Here is a 22,828-nt window from a genome sequence, read left to right as displayed (position 1 = left end):
GGGAGTGAGGTCTCTTTTCTCAGACGAAGCATGGGAAGAAGAGGAGGTTACTCACCCTGTGCAGTAACCGACGTTCTTTGAGATGAGTATCCCTGTGGGTGCTCCACTCCAGCTCAAGGTGCGTCCCAGTGCCTTTGATCGGAGATTTCTACAGCAGTACCTCTACGGGCCATGCATGTGCTGTGCCTGCCTCACAAACTGTCAGTGTTTGAATAGCATGTGCATGGCCTGGGCTCCTCAGTTCCTTCTCTACAACGGAGTGCGTTCCAGCTTCCGAAGTAGAGGGGAGGAGGGTGGGTAATGGAGCACCCACAGGGACACTCATCTCAAAGAATGTCAGTTACTGCACCTGGTGAGTAACCTCCTCTTCTTGTTCGAGAGAGGTCCCTGTGGGTGCTCCACTCCAGGTGACTGAAAAGCAGTATCCCTTAGGATGGTTGGGACTTCGGATCAGGTAAGAAGGCTGTTGACAAGACAGCTCTACCCATCTTGATGTCGGATGCTGCAGTGTGCATGACAGCACAGTGATTGGCGAAGGTAAGGTTTGATGCCCAGGTAGCTGCCTTGCATATGTCAGAAAGCAGGACATTACAGAGCAAGGCAGTGGAGGTGGAGACAGCTCTAGTGGAGTGTGTCCTAATTGATGTAGGAGGGTGTATTTGCCTCATTTGGTAACAAGAGACGTATGCAGTCAGAAATCCATTTGTAGAGTCTCTGTGTAGAAATAGCCTTTCCCTGTGATCGCTGAGTAGCAGAGACAAAAAGTTTGGGTTTTTTTCTAAATGGTTTTGTTCTATCCAGGTAAAAGGACAGTACCCTGCATCCACCAAGAGTGTGCATTGCCGTTTCAAAAGCATTAGTGTGAGGTTTTGGGGAAAATGTTGATAGGTGTATAGGCTCACTGAGGTGAAAGGAAGAGTGTATCTTAGATAGGAACTTTGGATGTGTGCAGAGTATGACCTTATTGCGGAAGAACGTGGTATACAGAGAGTCCACAATAAGCGCTCCCATTTCTCCTATCTATCTGGCAGATGTGATTGCTGTCAGGAAGGCGGTCTTCATGGATAGGTGGAGAAGGGAGCAGGTAGCCACTGGCTCACAGGGTTTGTCCATCAAGGCTTTGAAGACTAGGTGTAGGTCCCAGGGTGTAGGGGGCGGTTTTACGTCTGGATATAATGTCTGGATACCATTCAGGAACCTTTTGGTGATTGGATGGGCAAAGACTGTAGCATTGTCAATCTTATGGTGAAATGCAGTGGACTTTGAGTGAGCTCGTGGAGAGACCAGATGTTTTAAGGTGTAGCAGGTAATCTAGTATCATTGGGAGTGAGGCAGAAACTGGAGAGGTCTGTTTGTCAGTGCACCAAGATGTGAACCGTTTCCATTTATGCAGGTAAGTAGTGCGCGTGGTATGTGTTCTGTTGTGTAGTAAGACTGTGTGCACTTGGTCCGAACAGGTTAACTCCTCATTAGAGAACCATTGATTAGCCAGGCCCTCAGGTGGAGACACTGTACGTCGGGGTGAAATAGCTGTCCCTGGCGTTTTGATAGGAGGTTGCTGAGTGGGGGAAGGGGAATCGGTGGCTTGACTGACATCCGCGTGAGAAAGGGATACCACGGTTGTCTGGACCATGCTGGGGCTATTAGAATGATGTTGGATCTGTCTGTTCTTATCTTCTGTATAACTATGTTCAAGAAAGGTATTGGTGGGAACACATACATGAGAGTTTCGTTCCATCGGAGCATGAAGGCGTCTCCTCAGTAGTGTTTCCCCAGGCCTGCTCTGGAGCAGAATGTTGGGCATTTTTTGTTTATTGCTGTGGCAAACAGATCCAGTTGGGGATAACCCCACTTCTGGAAAATGTTGGATAGAATGGTGTCATTGAGTTCCCATTCATGCTGTATGGGGAAGGATCGACTGAGCTCGTCTGCGGTGGTGTTCTGAGAATCTGGCAAGTATGAGGTGGAGATATGGATATTGTGTTGAAGGCACCAGTTCCATAGTTTTACCGCCTCTGTGCAGAGGGAGTGGGACCGGGCTCCCCCCGTCTGTTGACATAAAACATGCACGCGATGTTGTCGGTCATGATCCGAATTCGGCGGTTTTGGATAACGGGAAGGAAATGGAGGCAGGCATTGCATTCAGCCCTGAGCTCTAGCAAATTTATGTGAAGCTTGGTTCTGTAGAGGACCGGAGGCCCTGAGTGGTGAGGTGGCCCATGTGCGCTCCCCATCCTGTGAGGGATGCATCTGTAGTGATGGTCATTGAAGGGGGATCTTGTCGGAAGGGAACCCCAGTACAGAGGTTGATGGGAGAGGTCCACCACAGAAGTGACTTTGACTTTTGGGAGCATAATTAGTCCTTGACTTTCAGGGGCACAGTTAGTAATTTGTTTAGCCTGTGCGTATTCGGTTTGTATACCGTGGCTAGACAACCCTGAAGGCATCGCATGTACAGGTGAGCATTTGTGACCACAAATGTGCAGGCGGCCCTGTGTCCTAAGAGCTGCAGGGAATCTCGGACTGTAGTCTGTGGGCTGGCACGTATCTGGGTAATTGTGTGGAATCTGTCCTGGGGAAGAGAGGCAAGACCACTGGTGGAATCGATGTGGGCGCCGATGAAGTCTATTTGTTGGGTAGGCTGTAAGGTAGATTTGTTTTTGTTTATTTGCAGACTTAGGGTGCGGAAGCAGTGGAGGGTTGTAAAAGTTGTGCGGATTGCTTCCAAGTGAATGGAGGATTTAAGAAGACAATCGTCCAGGTAAGGAAAAATGAGGACCCTTTTTTTTCTGAGATGTGCTATTACAACTGCTAGCATCTTTGAGTAGACACATGGTGCAGTGGAGAGGCCAAATGGAAGGACTCTGTATTGATAGTGTTGCACTCCCACGGCAAATCTGAGGAAATGTCCATGGGCAAGGTGGATAGTGAAATGGAAATATGCATCTTGGAGGTCGAGGGTTGAAAACTAATCTCCCTGCTCCAGCGTCAGAATTATCATTGGAAGAGTAACCATCCAGAATTTCTGTTTCTTGATGAACTTGTTTAAATGTCAAAGATCGAGGATAGGGTGCCATCTGCCATTTTTCTTTTCTGTCAATAAGTAGTTGGAGTAAAACCCTTTCCCTCTGTGTTGAGGCAGTACTTCCTCTATCGCTCCTAGTTGCTTGAGGTGTTGTACCTCCTGACAGAGTAAATGTTCGTGAGAGGTGTCCCCGAAGAGGGATGGGGTGGAAGGGTGCGTGGGAGGTAAGAGAGGAAGGGGATGGCATAACCCGATCTGATAATTTCCAGGATCCATATGTCTATAGTGATGGCTTCCCAATTGGCAAGGAACGGATGTAGACAGTGTCCAAAGAAATGGATGGTTGGAGTTGGCTCTGGAGAGGGTGCGAGGCTTTCTATACCCTTGAGCAAGACTTCAAATTTGTTATTTGAGTTGGGAGGGTGGGTCACCATTGTTTGCGGAGGGCAACGTCGTTGGGTTCTGGGTCTATGGCATTGTTGTTGCTGCGTATATTGTCTTAAAGGTTGATATTGCACAAAGGTATCGTAGCATGGTTGTTGATATTGCTGATACCTATATTGTCTCTTTTTTGTGACAGGTGTTTCGATGCCTAGAGATCGGAGTGTGGTGGATGAGTTCTTCATGAAATGGAGGACCTCATTGGTCATAGAGGCGAAGAGTTTGTCCCCATCGATGGGGATATCTTCAACAGTGTTCTGTATCTCCTTGGGAAAGGACGAATAAGCAAAGGAATAATCAGTTTGAGGTTTGCAGGTGATGCAAGATATCAGGTTACTCATCACGTAGAATCTGTCTGCAGGCAGGAAAACTGTCATAGAGATTGAATCCAGCCATGCTCCTATAAAATATACTGTCCTGGTGGGTGACAAAAAGAACTTATCTTCGTTTATGCGAACACCTACAGTGGCAAGAAGGCACAAAGGAAACTCTGTTGCTGATATAACTTCTTGCCAATATTGGCCTACCAAAACCCAATCATCCAGGTATGGAAATACCATATATCCCTGATGTCTCATGTGGGCTGCTACCATGGTGAAAACTTTTGTGAACACATTTGGAGCTGCTGTGAGCCCACAGTGAAGGACACAGAACTGGTAGCGCTCTTGGTCAACCATGAAATGCAGAAATCTCCTGTGTGATGGGTGAATGTCCATGTGGAACCATGCTTCCTCTATGCTGAGAGTCGCAAACCACACTCACTCCTGAAGAGAGGTTTATAGATGCCAGTGTAATCATCCTGAATTTCAGCTTTTGGATAAAGATATTGCATTGCCAAAGGTCCATGATGAGGTCCATGTCTTTTCTAAGGGTTAGAAAATACGGGGAGTAGAACCCTCTTCCTTGGTACTCCCTTGGGACCTCTCTATCACCCCCTGGTGTAACAAGGATTGATGAGAGGGGTCCCTGAAGGGGGGTCAGGCATGTGTTTTGTGAGGAGGGAAAGAAAACTCTATGGAGTATCCTATGTGCAAGTGTTGACATGCACATCAAAAATGGCCTTTGGCCTGTGGTTGGGAATACATGGAGGGTGCAGCAGTGAAGGGAGCTGAGAAATGAGACCTCTGAATCCTTTGTCACTTATGAGAAAGATTCACGTGGATGCTGGTAGTATGGGGTATGCAAAGGGGATAGTTGTGGTCAAAAGGGCTATTCCTGGCATTTCCTCCTGGGGGCTGGTGTGTAAATCACAGGGTGGATCTCAAGTCCTTTAGAGAGCGTAGAGACTCATCTGTCTTTTCATTAAAAAGGCTGGACTTGTCAAAGATCTTGGATAGCATTTTGAACCTCTCTAGGGAAGCCTGATGACTGGAGCTACGAGACCCTTTTGCATGACCAGTCCTGGGGCTAAAGATCTGGATGCTGTATCTGTGGCATCTACCACAGCCTAGAGAGCCACCTTTGCTACCAGCCTCCCCTCATCCAGAAAGGACTGGAATTGGGCTCATTGTTCCATGGAGAGTTTGTCTTTATATTCTGTAGGCCTGGTGTAGGTGTTAAAATTGTATTTTGCTAATAAAGCTTGGTAATCAACTATACAAAACTGGAGGACTGCAGAGGAGAAAACCTTCCTACCCTGGAGGTCCACTCTCTTTGAGCCTTTATGGGCCAAAGTAGATTTTTGGTAGCGTGGCTGAGCTCTCTCTGTAGTCACCTGTACCACCAACAAGTTACATGCAGGATGAGAAAACAAGAAGTCAGCATCCTTGGCCAGCACAAAATGGCATCTTTCTTTTTGGCATAGGGGCACAAGATGCTGTGTGTGCTAAACCTCTCTGTCTGGTTCTAATATGGCCTGATTAGTTTGGAAGGGCCACCCTGGTCAGTCTCTGTGGTTGTAAAATGTCCAGTAGTTGATTCTGAGGGTCCTGGACCTCCTCTAGAGGAATTTGTAGATCATTAGCAACCCTGTGCAACAACTCCTGGTATTGCTGGTGGTCATCCAGTGGAGAGGGCAATGAAGGCGTGACAGTGGTGTCTGGAGAGGATGATGAGGCTCCCATCGGAACCGGTTCTGGTTCTTCCTCCTCATACACATATGGAACCACCTGATGAGAGGAGGAGGAGTGGTATGACTCCTGAGAGGGGTCCGGGCACCTGCAATAAGGAAAGATCCATTGCTCATGGTGGCCCCCTGGGGAATCAATATTAGGTGTCCCTTGGAGGGTCATAACCTGACAGATAATAGTGTCTCGGCTGTCTGTTAGGGCTCCTGTGCCTTCGCAGAGATACTGGTGCAGCTATCTCCTCCAACTCCTCTGATTCCATAAGTACCGGGGCACTCCTGTGCGATGGATAGAGATGGGACTTCTCTTGAGACAATGGTAACAATTCCTCCTCCAGGATAAGGATATCTCTCAGGAGGGCAGGGCCCAAAAGGAGTGGAGACTGCAGGTAGGGGAAGAAGACATCCTCTGACGTTACAAAGGTCTCCACACAGCCCAGGGTCTGAGAAGTTCCCATAGAAACTCCTGAAGAGCCCAGTTCATCTGATGCAGCCAGACTTTGGATAGATGAGATGGTACCTATGATGAATACTGTCGGAACCAGCGGCTCCTTTTTCCTTGCTTCTTGAAACCCGGGACCCTGGGCACAGTCCAGGGACCGAGGACGATTTCCCCTGACTGGAGGGGGGGAGTATTCTATTCTATACTAACTAGAGTTCCTAAGCTAAGATATAAACTATTTACAAATACATTTTACAGGCTGTGCAATAGCAGAGGACATGATTCTGACTCAGACCATGGGGCAGTAAGAAGAAACTGGAGAGGTGTCGAGCCGCACTGCCTCTTATACCCTCAGTCAGGCGCATGAGGAGTGTTACTGTGTATGTGTGGGTCAACGGACACTGCTTTGAAGAAACTCCAGACTCAGGCACTTGGCATGCATGTGTACCCCTGGCATGGCCTTAGCAGGTCAGATCACAGCCAGAATGGTTATGAGGGTCACTGCGCATAGGGCTTGGCCAGCAGGGCCATAGCGGGTGTGCTGGTCCCTAGGTCTATTCCACACATGGGAAGAATATCTTTTATTGAACCAACTTCAATTGGTGAAAGAGACAAGTTTTCAAGCTACACAGAGCTCTTCTGTAGAGATCACCTGAAGAAGAGCTCCATGTAAGCTCAAAAGCTTGTGTGTCTCTCTCTCTCTATCATGACTGGGAGACAGATTATACTCATTTTACAAATGGGGAAACTGAGGCATAAAAAGGTCAAGAGACTGAGCTGTGCAGGAGTCCTGCCTTCTCAATCCTTTGCTCTAATCAATAATCATTTGCATTGTGTTTTCCTTCTAAAATCAGCTGTTCCCCCATTACACATTAGTGCTGAATGTGAGTCAGCAATGATTTAATAGCTTGGAAGGCAGAAATATGAGTTTGTAGAAAGCAGCAAGAAATCTGATTGGCAGAAATATAATCAGCTAACCTAACTTTGTTAAGGTCTAGTTCTGCACACCCATGGAGGGAGGGGGTAGAATATCTTACAGTGTGAGTGCCCTCTTGCAAGCAGTAGGATGGTAACCAAAGCAGAACAATTTTGCCACCTACAAAGCAAACAAGACAACTCCACTGTAAGTGGTTTTCTTATAAATCGCTCCTTAGCGGTCGGTTCCTTTTCATTTTGTTGCTGATTAAATAAGGTTGTGAAAAGGAGAAAACCTGGCCACAATAGAATTTCTGTCTGGGAGGGGAATGGGCCTCTTCACTAATGTTTTGAGATCAGCACAAGGTGATGAAACAAAAGGGCTTTAGAATGAGGGATAAGGCTGGCTGAGGGGGAATTATTTACCATTTTTAGTTATTACTGAGTTCTGACAACTTTTTCCCTTATCAAATCTTTCTTTTTGAACTGTGCTTATCCCATAATAGGTAATGGCTCATCAATTTGAAAATAAAACTATTTGTTGACTGCAATAGTGAGCTGATAAATTTATTCGCTTGTTAAAATAAAAAAAACAATGAAAAGGAATAGCAGTGAAAGCCCTGAAAGACATCACTCTGCTTCAGATCAGACCAGATATGAGTTGTTCTTTTCCTATTGGCTAGAAATGCTGGTGACCAGTAAAAGGTGATTGCACCTTTTATTGACAATTGACATTGTTGCACCTAACGTTCCAGCCTCCATCTGTGTTTAATCTGAGTATAGCTATTTCTGGAGTCAGTGCTACACGGAACAGTTTGAGAGCTGCTGCTGAGAAATGCTGTTTTCTAACATACTTAAGCTGCTGTTTTGAGATGGGAAACATTGCATTTTACAGAAGTTGAACATTGTTAGGAATCTCCAAAGGGCTGCTTTGAATCTGATAAACAGAAAGCACGACCCTTATCAGCTCTTCAATAAACCGAAGAGCCCCATCCAAAACTAATAAAGCCAAATATTTACTGGGCAGGTACATTACCAAGCATTCCAGAAGAAGGTGGATTGGGCTGAATTTCCTCCAGCGAGTTCTCCTGCAGAATATCCCAGAGCTGCCACTGCATTTTTGGGTTCAGGATATAAAAGGGCTGTTCCGGATGTCTAGTACGATACACCTTGTAGTTTGCAAAGAAACTGTAGTCTGGTTTTCTGTACCACTAAAACAGAATTAACAAGTCAGATCCTTTCCCCCTCCCCTCAAGGACAAGATCTCTCACAAAACACCTAAGGAATCTATTATTGTTCTGCACTGCTGTGGGATGCAGTAACTTATCTTTCATGTAACAGGTTGCCCTTTGAAATTCCACCTGCATTCTAATTCAGAGGGCAAGGTGCTGATGGAAGAGCTATCATGCAAGAGACAGGTGAGCCCATGGCACCCACAACAGAACACAAATGTCTTCAACAATATCCACTATGTAACTTTAAAGATGCTGTGAAAGAAATTTCTTTACAAGTGGAATGTAATTTGACATGCAATCACACCAGGCTGTATTGCAATTCATAAAGCAATGCAGAGAAATGGCATATCCCCCCCACCCCGCCTTCCTGCAGTCTCTATCATAAGACACCCTCATACTGAAGACTGACGGGGAATCATCTCATCTTTTAGTAGACTGTTATGGAGTTCTAATCCTTCTAAGTTTCTCATCTCTAATGCATTAAGATCTTCCACATGTCAGTGGTGGGTGTGTCAGTGATCCAGTTCACAAAAGTGTCTTACCAACTATTCCATTTTTATTTGCATTTAGGGTCTGATCCAAAATTCACTGAAGTCAGTGGAAAGAACTCCAAGGACTTCAATGGACTTTTGGATCAGGTCTTTAATGTCTTCCTGATATTTAAATTGGGAGATTCAGGGAGAAGATTTTGCTACATGAAAGCGAGCAGCCCACTAGCAATAAAATCTGTAAAAGATCCAATTTCTTTTCCATTCCATTCTCAAACATTTTAGGAGATACTACACTGTATCGTCTCTCCTTCTAGAATACCCAGCTGGCAGGACTGTTCATGTGGCCTAGAAAGACATTGAAAGGACAATCTTATGTGCAGTGAGTCATTTTTATACCATTCTTAATTGTTATATTAATCTCAGAGAACAAAAGGTCATATTCCAAGGCTGGTACACAAGCATCTTTGTCACAACATTGCATCAGAAGATGATAATGTACAGTATGTGCAGTGAACTGTAATTGTGTGTATTTGTGAGCTTTCAAATTTATAAGCTTTCCTCTCACTACCTTACTTCAGTAAAAATACTGAAGGAGGGCTTATGTTTTATTAAACTCTCAGACCATCTAGAAGAGAGGTTTTACTAGGCAATAAGTACCAGCCTAGCTCAGTAGAGGCTCTTAAGCATGCTAAATATATACCCTTGCTTCTTTGGGGGCGTAGAACTAGACAAAGGCTTGGACATTCAGATGACATTTTATAAGCAATGTCTCTGATCTAGGAAGTCAGGGTGTGACCTAAAGACTAAGGAGAGACAGCAGAGCTGAGGACTGTAGCAGATGTGCACTCCAAAGGATCAGCAACCCTTTAGAGATATAACTCTTTGTGTGTTACAAATAGCACCATGGGTTACTGAAGCTGCACGAATTTTAAAAATCGAATTAACTTTTCACTGTTTGAGGTTTGTTTCTCTTCTACATTGCTCTCAGCTTTAACAATAAACTAGTTTATAAACACTTGTTTATAGCTAATTTCCAAATGACTTCACTTAGATTCTGATGCAGTAGCACAATGCTGCGAAGTGGGGTTTAGGAACACTGCAGGGACTCCTTGTTTAGTCATATCTATACCCATTCAAAGTGAAGATTGCATGGAAGTGTTTTTATAATCCTTGGCTTTCTAAAAGTTAAAAACGATTGTGAATGGGAACCAATCTGGTAGGTTACCTCTGAGCACACTTCTCGCATCGGGCTCCGCACATGAGATAGGCATTTGCTCACCTATCTCCTCCTGGTTTGTGGATTGCTCCGGGGCTTAGGTTGGGGATAGGTGTCCAGACACCTAGAGTCAGGTGGCAGTGGGCATGCTTGGAGGCAGAAACTTATTCTGGAGGGAACTTTTAGGCTGAAAATGTAAGCGTCAAGTTTAGGTGCCTACAGGATTTGGCAGGAGTTTTGCGAATGGTAGTGGAGCCTAAAAATGGGATTTACGATCAGGACCTAAGTGACGTGTTCCAGGTGACACAGAAAGTCTGTGGCAGAGCAAGGAATTGAACCCGGGCCTCCTAGGCTAGCACTGGTGCAATGTGCCTCTCTTTCTGAAAGATAACTTTCAATCACACAGTCCAGAGTTTTCAGTCCTGCTCCTGTAGAGGGTGGACAGGTGTTTCAGAGTTACATGTCTTCTGTCTGCTAATTACACTGGACTGGCTTTTGAAGCTGTTGCTGTTTATCATTTTGCATGCTTTGCTTGCTGAGATTGTTTGATGTAGTATAATCCTTAGCTTTGTTATTGCGCCACTTGAGTGATGGTCCTGTGCTTTCTGGCCCTGGAATATTATGCTGAAGCTCCATAAATTAGCATATTGACAGAATATTTACTTATTATTGAAACTGTCAAGGTAAGTTATTGTTTTGTACAATGATGTAACTATTGACTTCAACTGAGATACCCCAGTGAAAATCAGGAATGAGGAGACATAACAGAAAAGGGAGAACAATGAGGCCAAATCAAAGGATGCTGCAGTATCTCAGATATTGAAATTCTTCTTCAGTGCAAATGCTGAGAGGTATTTTTAATTATTTTAAAAATGGAACAAACACTCCCATTTCCGACTATACAGACTGCACAATCAATAAACACGTCGCAAAAAGAGAAGAACATCCCTTGATTTTATTTTCTTATAATTTAAAGGGAGGAGATGGTTCAAAGCTTCTGACTTCTGATTGGATGAGGGGGCACCACAGGATACCGTTCTGCAATAAAGTTCTGAATATACTGCCAACATGGGTGATCTACCCAATTACTAAGAGAGGGAGTTGTGATGACTACTAATGGAGCTATTGTGCAGCTACTCTGCAGTCACTACACAAGTAACTCCAGTTTATTAATCCAATACCTACAGAAATCCAGCTGACATGAGTAAAGGAATTTGCTGCCCTTTTAATAGAGCTTTCTTATCAATTATAAGCCATTAAAATATACCTTATGACAGACTGGTGCTTTCAAAACCAAAATGGCCACTGTGGTCAGACTGTCCAGCCTAACGTATGGATTCTTGAGACAATGGAGACTAGCACTCTCCCGCAAGTTTGAGAATGTTATATACAGTAGTGGTCACCTTAATGTGAGATCAGCCAATGGGAAACTTATTGTGGCAATAAGATAGACAACTCAGGGCCCTTCACCCTTGTCTGGAAAAGACACACATTTTCTATCAGTAGAGCTATGGTTTTGTCATGGAAATGTTTTGTCATGGAAAGGGGGCAAGCCAGGGATCTCGGGGGTAGGGGCAGAGAGGAGAGAAATGGACAGCGAACCCACTCTGCACTCTCTATGCACCTGCTGCTCCTGACCTGTGGGGCTGGGCCCGGCTCCCCACTCTGGGCATTGCAACCTAGCACACAAGGTCGCAGCATCACATGGGGGCATTTCATGAACTTTACTCAAATTCACAGTTTCCCTGACTGCTGTGACAAAAATCACAGGAGCTGATCGCATACCGGGATGGAAAAAGGAACTTGCGAACACATACATTGCTACATCTAGCACGCCAGAGGAATAAACAACAACTTTAAAAGGAATGACCCTCAACATGCAGGCATGCATGGCAAGAAATGAGGTCACAGCTACCCTGTAAATCTCATTTACAACACTGTTCTTCACTTACCTCATTAATTTCGGCATGATAAGGTGCTGGATCCCAGACAATTAAGATTCCAGTATTGTACAACGTATCTGTAAGGAACTTCTGCTCTTCGACAGTTACAAGCTTGAATGAGAAAAGGAAAGATGATTTCTAACACCGCAGAATATGTATAAATCTGTGGGAGGTCAGGCAGTAAAGTATTACTAAGCATGGCTATACCCATCGACTACTAAGGACGAGGTGGTAGGATTGGTTGAAGTTCAGAAAGTGTTCCATTATCCCTGGATTATACATGCTATAGAAAAGTATTTCCTCGTGTGAGCTAGCAACCATGCCCTGGCCTTTTAATTCTGCTGCTACTCCTGCCTCCAGCAGGTCAGGATGTAGTGGAGTGTCAAAGGAGCAGTGGTTGCATACCTATGCATATCAAATCTCCCTTTCTACCTGACTTTACTCAGAAAGGAGAGGATATGGGCAACACACAGCGGCTTGGAGTGCATGTGGACTTCAGCCACTATAATTACAGTCACTCAAATTAGTCGGGAGAAGAGTAGTAGTGGTAACTGAGGCATCTAATTCTACATGCATTTCTCCAACTCTGTTGCAATTATAGACACAGTGCCAAAAAGGAAAAACATATGGATAGGGTAACAGGCTGCTCAGATCACATTTCACTTAAAAAAAAAAAAAAAAAAAAAAAAAAGCATGCATGGGCCAAGTTTTAACAATCCACACTTCACAGTCACGGTAAATACAAACCCACAGAGTTACACTCAGAATAATGTTCCAAGTGTCAATTCCCCCAAACAGTCACTGGTGCTAAGTTACAGTGACAAAAATCAGCCAGGGGCAGCTTTATCCTTTTAGTGATCCAACAACTGCCACAGGGCAGGTGAGAGTTGAACTTGGGGAAGTCCACTTTGGAGCTTTGTTTACAGGAGAAACAGAGTTGAATGAGGGGCTTGTCCTTTTATTAATTAGCACAATTCAAACAGACGCTGCTTGTTAACATCTGGTTAGGAAGAGGGCAGTCAGAAAACCCTGACTATGCCAGACAGCCCCTCAGAAATCCAAGCCAAACGGGAGCTATTTCAGAACGAGTTGATTCATCTTTTTAAATATGCTATTTCCCCCCTCCCCCCCCGCCTCCCCAGCCATTGCTAGCATCCCATCGCTATTCTGGCTGTCCCCATTACCAGTACATCACAACCATGTCTGCCTGGCCATTCCAGATGCTTATTATTCTATAACTGAAAAAGAGTTTGCTGGTGTATGTTCTTAATTTAAAGAGAGAGAGAAAATTAGGTTTGAGGCCCAGAGTCCTGCCATGTGTACTGCATAGCTTCCTCAGCCTATACCATTTAATACATTTTAGTCACTTTTAAAAATGTGGCTGTCAAGTTTGAAAGTGCAGCTTGGTGCACACAATCCTTTCCAGGTGCAAATGACAGGATTTAAGTTTTTAACTCCCAGGGTTGTGGGAGCTAAAAGCATTTGGAGAGGACGGGATTGCAGGGAGAGGGCGAGGAAGAGTGGCAGAGAGTAGCAGTGACTGTGGTGTCAGAGTGGGGTGAAGGCAGGAAGGGGAGGAGGGACACAGCAGAGCCGAGGGAGAGGGGATTCTTGCCAGATATTTTACAAAACAAAATGGATCCTTTTTAGCACCATCCTGGGCAGAAGAGAAGGTGGGCCGAGAAGAGCATTTCAGGAAAGATTCCAAGTGTCGGTAGGCATAGGTAGGAGGTGCAAGACTCATGGTCCTTGACACAGGGTCATGAAGTGTCTAAGGGTCTAAGCTGACGGAAGAGAGTTCTCCCATTGGCTTAATAACTCCACCTCCCTGAAAGACAGTGACTATGTCAGCGGGAAAAGCTCTCCCACCAACATAGCGCTGTCTACACCAGCGCATAGGTCGATATAACTACCTTGGTCAGGGGTGTGGATTATTCACACCCCTGAGACACGTAGTTATACCAAAGTAATTTTGGAGTGTAGACCCAGGCTCAGAGAGGAGAAGCAGAGTTGTTCAGAAAGGAAGGGGAGAGAATGAAAGAGTATGAATCCAGCAGTCACAGGCCTCTCTCTAGACTCATCCAGCAGCATGAACGCACAGAGATGTAGCAAATGTGAGAGGACCTTTTCAAGATCAGAACTGTAGGGTTGTTGCCATCTTTCCTGCCCCCATTTTTAAGCAGGGCAGGTACCAAGTACAACTGGATCAAAGACATAGGCACCAAACTTCTTCTGCAGTTGTCACTGCCCCCTACTTCTGCAACCAATCTGATAACTTCCTGCAACCTCATTCACACCCTGCTATTGTTTGCTCTGCATGGCGTTAATTTGTTGACTATCAGTTCTAGGTTCCACATTTAATCAACGGAGCTAACTGATCTCACCACTTACTGCCTTTAGTGCCTATCTGTTCTGCTTAATCAATTGATTGATTCTTTCCACTCAACCAACTGTCATTTAATTGCTACCACACTTACTTGTCTTGCCCAGCTGTTTTGCTCCTAATTAACTGCCGAGGCATTGATTATTGCCTATTTGTTCTGTTCTTATTTAGCTGATTTCATTGTTTCCTGATTGCCTTGCTAATTCACCATATAACTTGCTAGTACATTTATCATCTATGTAATCTCGTTTGGATTAATTAACTCATTTGATTATAGCCTTTTAGACCACATTTGCTGACGTGTACCCGAAGAATGGTATCCCTTTACCTACCCCAGCCTCCTACCTCGTACTTTGTTGTGTCATTGTCTTTCTCTCTACTTCTCCATCATCCATCTTCCCTTCCGTTTAACACTCATTATCCCAGAACACATGGATCCACATGGGGAGTTGTATTGGAATAACTACAGCTGCATAATTATATATATATATAGTTGCAGAAGCAGGACAAATGTTTTCACTGGCACCGTTTGCATATCATAGCTAGGCTGGCACTGGATATGTGGCCCCAGGAGATAGCTTCCAAAGTGGAGAACATACTATTGACCCAGTAACACAATTACACACAGACGCGTAAGGACTTAAATTGTCGAACATGTCTTATGGGAAGATCAGTTTACAAAGGGACAAAGTCCAATTCTTAATTTATGTTGTATCCATTAGTCAGGAAGCAGAGAGCACTGGGACACAGCAGGCAGCAAGATAACACAAATCATGGGAGAGGAGAATTCTGATGAGGAAGTTAGATAAGATTTATGAGCAACAAAAATTCATGTAAAGGAAGAGGAACAAACATGATTAGAGAATTTGGTTGCAAATTCCAAGGCAGTACAGGGGATTTACCCAGGAATTTTAATAGAATACATGTAGCTAAACCCTCTGTACTTCTTTGAAAAAAGTCAACCCTTATTCCAAAGCAGCAACCTGGAAAACTCAGGGCTAGTCTACACTGGCAACACTAAAGCGCTGCCGCGGCAGTGCTTTAACATGGCTTGTGTGGTCCCAGCAGAGCGCTGGGAGAAAGCTCTCTCAGCGCTCTAAAAAAACCACCTCCATGTACACTGTCTACACTGGCGCTTTACAGCGCTGAACCTTGCTGCGCTAAGGGGTGTTTTTTCACACCCCTGAGCGAGAAAGTTGCAGCACTGTAAATTGCCAGTGTATACAAGCCCTCATTCTCTGAGAGCAGATGACTGAACTTCAATCCCATAGAGCGAGGAGACAGAATGAAGAGGTGAGCAGGTAGTGAACTGGCCTGTTCTGGAGTATGAAGCTCTGGTTTTTGTCTTATCTGGGTGGTTTCAACCTGTGCCCCTTTCACTAGATTGTAACAAGCTCTTCCTGATTAACCCAGCTAAGTAGTGATGGCTTCAAAACACTTACTGGATGGATAGCTGGGGTGCTGTGACCATTGCTTATTTCACAACTCTCTCACTGTTTAATTGTACTCCCCTTGTCTGCCCATTGTAATTACTTGTTGTCTGTTGTCAAGTCAAATTTATTAATAGCAACTTAGCCGTAAGCCAATGCACCAAAACCAAAACATATTACAATAAAACTTAAAAGTAAATCCAGGATTTTAAAATATTACAATACATATAAATAAAAATTTAAAAGAACATAAATCAATTAAAACATATAATCACCATGCCATTTGTCTTTTCCTGATTTTAGCTGCTGGCCATGCAAATAGGGCAATCACTCGGATCACAGATACATTGTTAGTCCCTAATAAATATTCTGTTATCTGAGAGGTTGTAGAAAAAGGCGCTCAGGACAAAAAAAGCATGGAAAGCCATTCTGACCTCAAGTGGCAATACAAATTACAGTATAATAAATAATAGGGTAGGCCTTCTGCCTGCCCAGAGCTGCATGGACAGAGGTGGTTACGTTTCTTAGTGCCAGTATATCAGCCTTCTGATTTAAGCTGTCTGCATAGACTGAAAACTGAGAGCTGTTAAGGCCCTCCTTAACTTGTTATTGGACAAACTCTCTAGATATCCATGAGTCTTTTTAATAAGGGGGAATCAAGGTGACATAGTTGTAATGGAAACAAGAGCCTTGTTTAGTTGCTTATTAATATCCTTTAATCTCAACTTGATTAGCGATTTCACATACTTAAACAAATCTAATCATTTTGAATTCTGGGAAGCCTAGAGAATGCAAAAAATTTTGAATATACTCTCACCAAGGAAATGTACATGATAAAGCCCAACTGAGCTGTTCCTCTAAGCACAGCCTTGGCAAACGTGGATACATACAACGAATGAAAAAAGCCAAAATTAATATGTTTCAGAGTGATAGCCGCGTTACTCTGTATCAGCAAAAAGAACAAGGAGTATTTGTGGCACCCTAGAGACTAACAAATGTATTTGGGCATAAGCTTTCATGGGCTAAAACCCACTTCATCAGATGCATGCAGTGGAAAATACAGTAGAAAGATATATACAGAGAACATGAAAAAATGGGGGTTGCCATACCAACTCTAACAAGACTAATCAATTAAGGTGGGCTATTATCAGCAGAAGAAAAAAAAACATTTGTAGTGATAATCAAGATGGCCCATTTCAAACAGTTGACAAGAAGGTGTGAGTAATAGTAGGGGAAAAAATAGCATGGGGAAATCGTTTTTAGTTTGTGTAATGACCCATCCACTCCCAATCTTTATTCAAGCCTAATTTAATGGTGTCCAGTTTGCAAAGTAATGGCTGAACTTTGTGACTTTGTCCTCACCCACAACTATTTCACATGTGGGGACAATGTATGCCTTCAAGTTAGCGGCACTGCTATGAGTACCCACATGGCCCCACAGTATGCTAAGATTTTTATGGCAGACTTAGAACAGCGCTTCCTCAGCTCTCGTCCCCTAATGCCCTACTCTACTTATGCTACATTGATGACATCTTCATCATCTGGACCCATGGAAAAGAAGCCCTTGAGGAATTCCACCATGATTTCAACAATTTCCATCCCGCCATCAACCTCAGTCTGGACCAGTCCACACAAGAGATCCACTTCCTGGACACTATAGTGCTAATAAGCGATGGTCACATAAACACCACCCTATACCGGAAACCTACTGACCGCTATACTTATCTACATGCCTCAAGCTTTCATACAGACCACATCACACAATCCATTGTCTACAGCCAAGCTCTAAGATACAACCGCATTTGCTCCAATCCCTCAGATCAGACAGAGACAAACACCTACAAGATCTCTATCAAGCGTTCTTAAAACCACAATACCCACCCGGTCAAGTGAAGAAACAGATTGACATAGCCAGATTGACATAGCCAGAAGAGTACTCAGAAGTTACCTACTACGGGACAGGCCCAACAAAGAAAGTAACAGAATGCCACTAGCCATCACCTTCAATCCTCAACTAAAACCTCTCCAGCACATCCTCAAGGATCTACAACCTATCCTGAAGGACGATCACTCACTCTCACAGATCTTGGGAGACAGGCCAGTCCTCGCCTACAGACAGTCCCCCAACCTGAAGCAAATACTCACCAGCAACCAAGCACCACACAATAAAAACACTAACCCAGGAATCTATCCTTGCAACAAAGACCATTGCCAACTCTGTCCACATATCTATTCAAGGGACACCATCATAGGTCCTAATCACATCAGCCACACACCATCAGGGGCTCATTCATCTGCAACCGGACAGTCGCTACGCAAAAGAATAAATGGACACAAATCAGACGTCAAGAATTATAACATTCAAAAACCAGTTGGAGAACACTTCAACCTCCCTGGACACTCAAGTACAGACCTAAAAGTCGTAATTCTTCAACAACAAAACTTCAAAAACAGACTCCAACATGAAACTGGAGAACTGGAATTAATTTAATTAATAACAATTAAACAGCCCTATAATCCAAGCCCTGCAAGGGCGAGTCAGCTGACACAGGCCAGCTGTAGGTGTTAAAAGTGCAGTGTAGACATGCCCTACAGGGCAAGAAAGTGACTGACTATATTCCAGTCACAATTTTAAACTGGCCTTGTTTTTCCAATTTTTCAGTTGCCCTTGTATCCAATAGTGACCATCAACCCCTACAGGTTAATTTCTGGCTCCTGGCCCCAACTCATCGGTCATTCCCTGTTGGGCAGTGTTTCACTTTTAATTTTGAAGTCTTAATGTGAGGCGAATTAAGTTGAATCCATTGATTAAATCTAAAAGTAAAGAAAATATTACTTCTAGTTATCTGCTAGGGCTAAAAAACCTCCCAAAACAGTTTTTAAATCTTAGAGATGCAAGTCTATCCCTTCATGTATTTCATGACATTATACCAAAATTACAGGTTGTCTCTTGTGTCTCTTAGCTCTTGTCTACACATGAAAGTTATTCCAGAATGAGATAGGGTGTGAATGTAAAGCACAACAGCTAATTCAGAATAACTCAATTTGCGAACACACTTATTCTAGCCAAAGTGGATTAAACTAATCTGGAAAAAGAGACTCTTCTTCTGAGTAAATTATCTAAGGGCACGTCTTCACTACCCGCCGGATTGGCGGGTAGCAATCGATCTATTGGGGATCGACTTATTGGGTCTAGTGAAGACGCGATAAAATTGATCCCTGATCGCTCTGCAGTTGACTCCGGAAATCCACCGCGGCAAGAGGCGGAAGCGGAGTTGACGGCGGAGCGGCAGCGGTCGACTCGCCGCCGTCCTCACAGCCAGGTAAGTCGACCTAAAATACGCAACTTCAGCTACGCTATTCACATAGCTGAAGTTGCGTATCTTAGGTCAACCCCCTCCCGTAGTATAGACCTAGCCTAAGCGCCAAGTTCTTCAGGAATAGCTGTTCCGGAGTAACAGTAATAGTGGTTAAACTGGAAAACATGGGGATCGATATGAAAATCCAGAGGTGGATAAGGAATTGGTTAATGGGGAGAATGCAGCGGGTCGTATTAAAGGGTGAACTGTCAGGTTGGAGGGAGGTTACTAGTGGAGTGCCTCAAGGTTCAGTTTTGGGACCCATTTTATTTAATCTATTTATAACTGACCTCGGAACCGATTGCAGGAGTGGGCTGATAAAGTTTGCGGATGATACGAAGGTGGGAGGCGTTGCAAATTCGGAGGAGGATAGGGATATTCTGCAGGGAGACTTGAATGAGCTTGTGAATTGGAGTATCTGAAATAGGATGAAATTTAATAGTGAAAAGTGTAAGGTGATGCACTTGGGGATGACTAATAACAATTTTAGTTACAAGATGGGGACGCATTGGTTAGAAGTAACGGAAGAGGAGAAGGACCTAGGGGTCCTTGTAGACCGCAGGATGACTATGAGTCGACAATGTGACGTGGCGGTGAAAAAAGCCAATGCGGTCTTGGGATGCATTAGGCGAGGTATATCTAGTAGGGATAAGGAGGTCCTGCTTCCGTTGTATAAGGCGCTGGTGAGACCTCATTTGGAGTACTGTGTGCAGTTCTGGTCTCCCATGTTTAAAAAAGATGAACTCAAACAGGAACGGGTGCAGAGAAGGGCGACTAGGATGATCAGAGGAATGGAAAACCTGTTGTATGAAAGGAGACTAGAGGAGCTTGGGTTGTTTAGTCTGACAAAGCGAAGGCTGAGGGGGGATATGATTGCTATCTTTAAATATATCAGAGGGATAAATACAAGGGAGGGAGAGGAATTATTCCAGCTTAGTACTAATGTGGACACGAGAACGAATGGATATAAACTGGCCGTGGGGAAGTTCAGGCTTGAAATTAGACGAAGGTTTCTGACCGTCAGAGGGGTGGAATATTGGAACGGCCTTCCGAGGGAAACGGTGGGGGCGACGGACCTGTCTGGTTTTAAGATTAAGTTAGATAAGTTTATGGAGGGAATGGTTTAATGGTAAAACATAGTAGCCAAGGAATACCAAGCAATGGTACGTAAATAGTATAATGGCTAACAGGGGTCAGGCTAGAGACTCTTGCCTACATGCTCGGGGTCTTACTGATCGCCATATTTGGGGTCGGGAAGGAATTTTCCTCCAGGGCAGATTGGCTGAGCCTCTGGAGGTTTTTCGCCTTCCTCCGCAGCATGGGGCGGGGATCACTAGCAGGAGGGTCTCTGCCGATTGAAGTCACTAAAACATAGGATTGGGGACTTCAACAGCAGAGTCCAGGGAAGGGGTAGGGACGGTTTTGTGGCCTGCAGCATGCAGGGGGTCAGACCAGATGATCATAATGGTCCCTTCTGACCTTAAAGTCTATGAGTCTATGAATAGCTCCATGTATAGACGAGCCCTCTCTTCGGTTGTGACCTCTTAACAGGAATAGCCTTTTTGTCATGTTTGTACCATGTAGCACTTTGGGGCTCTGATCCTTCATTGATGGTCTGCTGCAATACTCCTCTGCTCTTAAAACTAAGCGCCCAATCGAACATTCATTGAACTCAATGGAAGATTCTCATTGACTTCGACATGCTTTGCATTAGGCCACATAACCTTAGAACAAATGTGTCGGGAAACACCTCAGATTAAACCTTTTCTGGTTCTTTATGTAAAAAAATGATGTGCGAAACACCGGGTGCCTCACTCCTTGTTCATCACTCATCTCCACAATGGCTGAAGAAGTCTCCCGTTAAGATGCTGGGGAGCTCATACCCATCTTACTTACATCCCCTGGGACAGGCCAAGGCTTTGACAATCTCCTATACAAGGCATTCACAATTGTTTATATAACTCTGATCAATGTGCTGTCCACATGGTCCACAGCATCCTCAGCAAAGACAATGATTTTTTAAAAAGTCAGCATATAAACAAACACATCCATCCTTGGGACGGAGGGGACTTCTCTTTCTTTCTGAACTTAATATGGCTTATGGGAAACTCTGCCAACAGACCTTTTCTTTTTAGGGTGGAATGATTCACTCTCATTTTTCCCCCCACGGCTTCTATGATAGGAAAACCATAATCCCCTCCAACTTTCTTAATTTGAAGGGAATCCTCGACAGAGTGACCTTTTCCTCCTCCTGTTTATCAAGGGCTTGCGTAACTTTGTCAACTAATGCGGTCAGTTTCTTATGAAATCTGCCTGTCATCCAACTGAGGCAGAGGAGAGGAGACATGGACACACTTAAAGGAAGAAACGTCTGTCTTGAACTTCTTGGAGTTTTTAGATTTCTTGCAGGATTTTCTGGCTTGGAAAGTTTAGAAAGGGCAAATGCTTCAAAACACATAATGCTACAGCCCTGCTTTGCATTCTCCAGCCTGAGAGGTTCCACCCATCTGACAAGAGCTCAATAGGCCAAGTGGGAAGAAGAGCTGCAGGAGAAAGGCCTGAGAAGTAAGATGTAGAAAGCAGAAAGTCTTAGTGGCTTAGTTCTCAAAGGAGCGTGAGGCAGGGATATGAGGTCACATCTGTGTCACAATGTGGATGTACAGAGCTGTCTCTGATGAAACAATGAGCAGGATATATCCTGTGATGGGTGTTCTGTACAGGTGAATACACCATAAATAAAAAGCTGTATTTGAAATATAGCATGAAATGATACAGCACAACTATTAAAAACCTATTGGGGGGGGGCCGCCTGGCCGCACAGGAGCCAGAGAGGGGACATGCTGCTGCTTCTGGGAGCTGTTTGAGGTATGCGCTGCAAGGAGCCTGCACCCCTGACCCCCTCCTGCACCCCAACCCCTGCCTCAGCCCTGATCCCCCTCCCGCCCTCCGAACCCTGCTGTCCCAGCCCGGAGCAACCTCCTGCACCCCAAACCCCTCATCCTCAGCCAGAGACCTCACCCCCCCCAAACCCCAACTCCCTGCTTCAGTCCAGCCTCCCGCACACTGAACTCCTCATTTCTGGCCCCATCCCAGAGCCCTCACCCCCTCCCGCACCCCAGCCCCCAATTTCGTAAGCATTCATGGCCCGTCATACAATTTCCATACCCATATGTGGCCCTCGGGCCAAAAAGTTTGTCCACCCCGCTCTAGAAATGACACCTCCAGATGCTGCTACATAAAGGTCCGAAGAGTGTGAGGTAGAGATTTCATGTTCATAGCCAGAGATGTGGCTCTATTCTTCCATAAATACTGTAAGAAAAGCTGCCACTCACCATTAATCACTCTGCTTTTGGTGTTATTCCTACTTCAATCCTTGCAGTGAAGGAGAGACTGCACAATAAGAGACCTGAATTGGGCCCTCAGTCACGTACTCAATACATTTGCACTCTCTGTTGTGTAGCACGCATGCCAGGCAGACTTACCTGGGAATTAACAAGGCGGACTGTTGTCTTTTCCCCTACATCATTCTGAAACCCTATGGTAGGAGCCCCATTAAATCTCAAAACTGCGTCGTGGAGGTCTGAAAGCAGTAAAGAGGGAAGAGTTATTAAAAGTTAACCGATGGCTATTATGTGTGAGTGGGGGAAAACCATCTAACTCAGGTATGTTAAAAACATGTCAGGGATATAATCAATGCAGAATTTTCCTTATAATAGCTGTTTGTTAGAGATACAGAGCTGGATTCATCAGAAGTATTAAAAAGGTTGATTCTTTTCATGCTGGTATTTAAATGATTACTATGTGTGCTGTTTTCTCTGTCTTCTAATTTGGTTTAAATGAAACTAACCATTTTCAGCTGTATGTATTTTATTGTAAAAACTCA

At 44.4% G+C, this 22,828-nt stretch overlaps 1 protein-coding gene across 5 annotated transcripts in view; it reads right to left on the bottom strand.

The window, feature by feature from the left end:
• Positions 1–22,828, bottom strand: part of ST6GAL1 (ST6 beta-galactoside alpha-2,6-sialyltransferase 1) — a 108,826-nt gene that overhangs the window by 5,361 nt on the left and 80,637 nt on the right. For 4 of the 5 annotated variants that reach the window (XM_034780935.1, XM_034780932.1, XM_034780933.1 and 1 more), the window contains 4 exons: positions 22,428–22,525; positions 16,404–16,454; positions 11,783–11,884; positions 7,925–8,099 (listed from right to left, as the gene is read on the bottom strand). In XM_034780935.1, coding sequence (XP_034636826.1) covers positions 7,925–8,099; positions 11,783–11,884; positions 16,404–16,454; positions 22,428–22,525 — 426 coding nt within the window. The remainder of the gene's footprint in view (positions 1–7,924; positions 8,100–11,782; positions 11,885–16,403; positions 16,455–22,427; positions 22,526–22,828) is intronic. The other variant, XM_034780936.1, reaches the window with a different exon arrangement.

Source organism: Trachemys scripta, chromosome 9, assembly GCF_013100865.1.
Source record: "Trachemys scripta elegans isolate TJP31775 chromosome 9, CAS_Tse_1.0, whole genome shotgun sequence".
Classification (NCBI taxonomy): domain Eukaryota; kingdom Metazoa; phylum Chordata; order Testudines; family Emydidae; genus Trachemys; species Trachemys scripta.
Note: the sequence above shows the minus strand (reverse complement) of the source record. Positions and strands in the feature narration are given on the sequence as shown.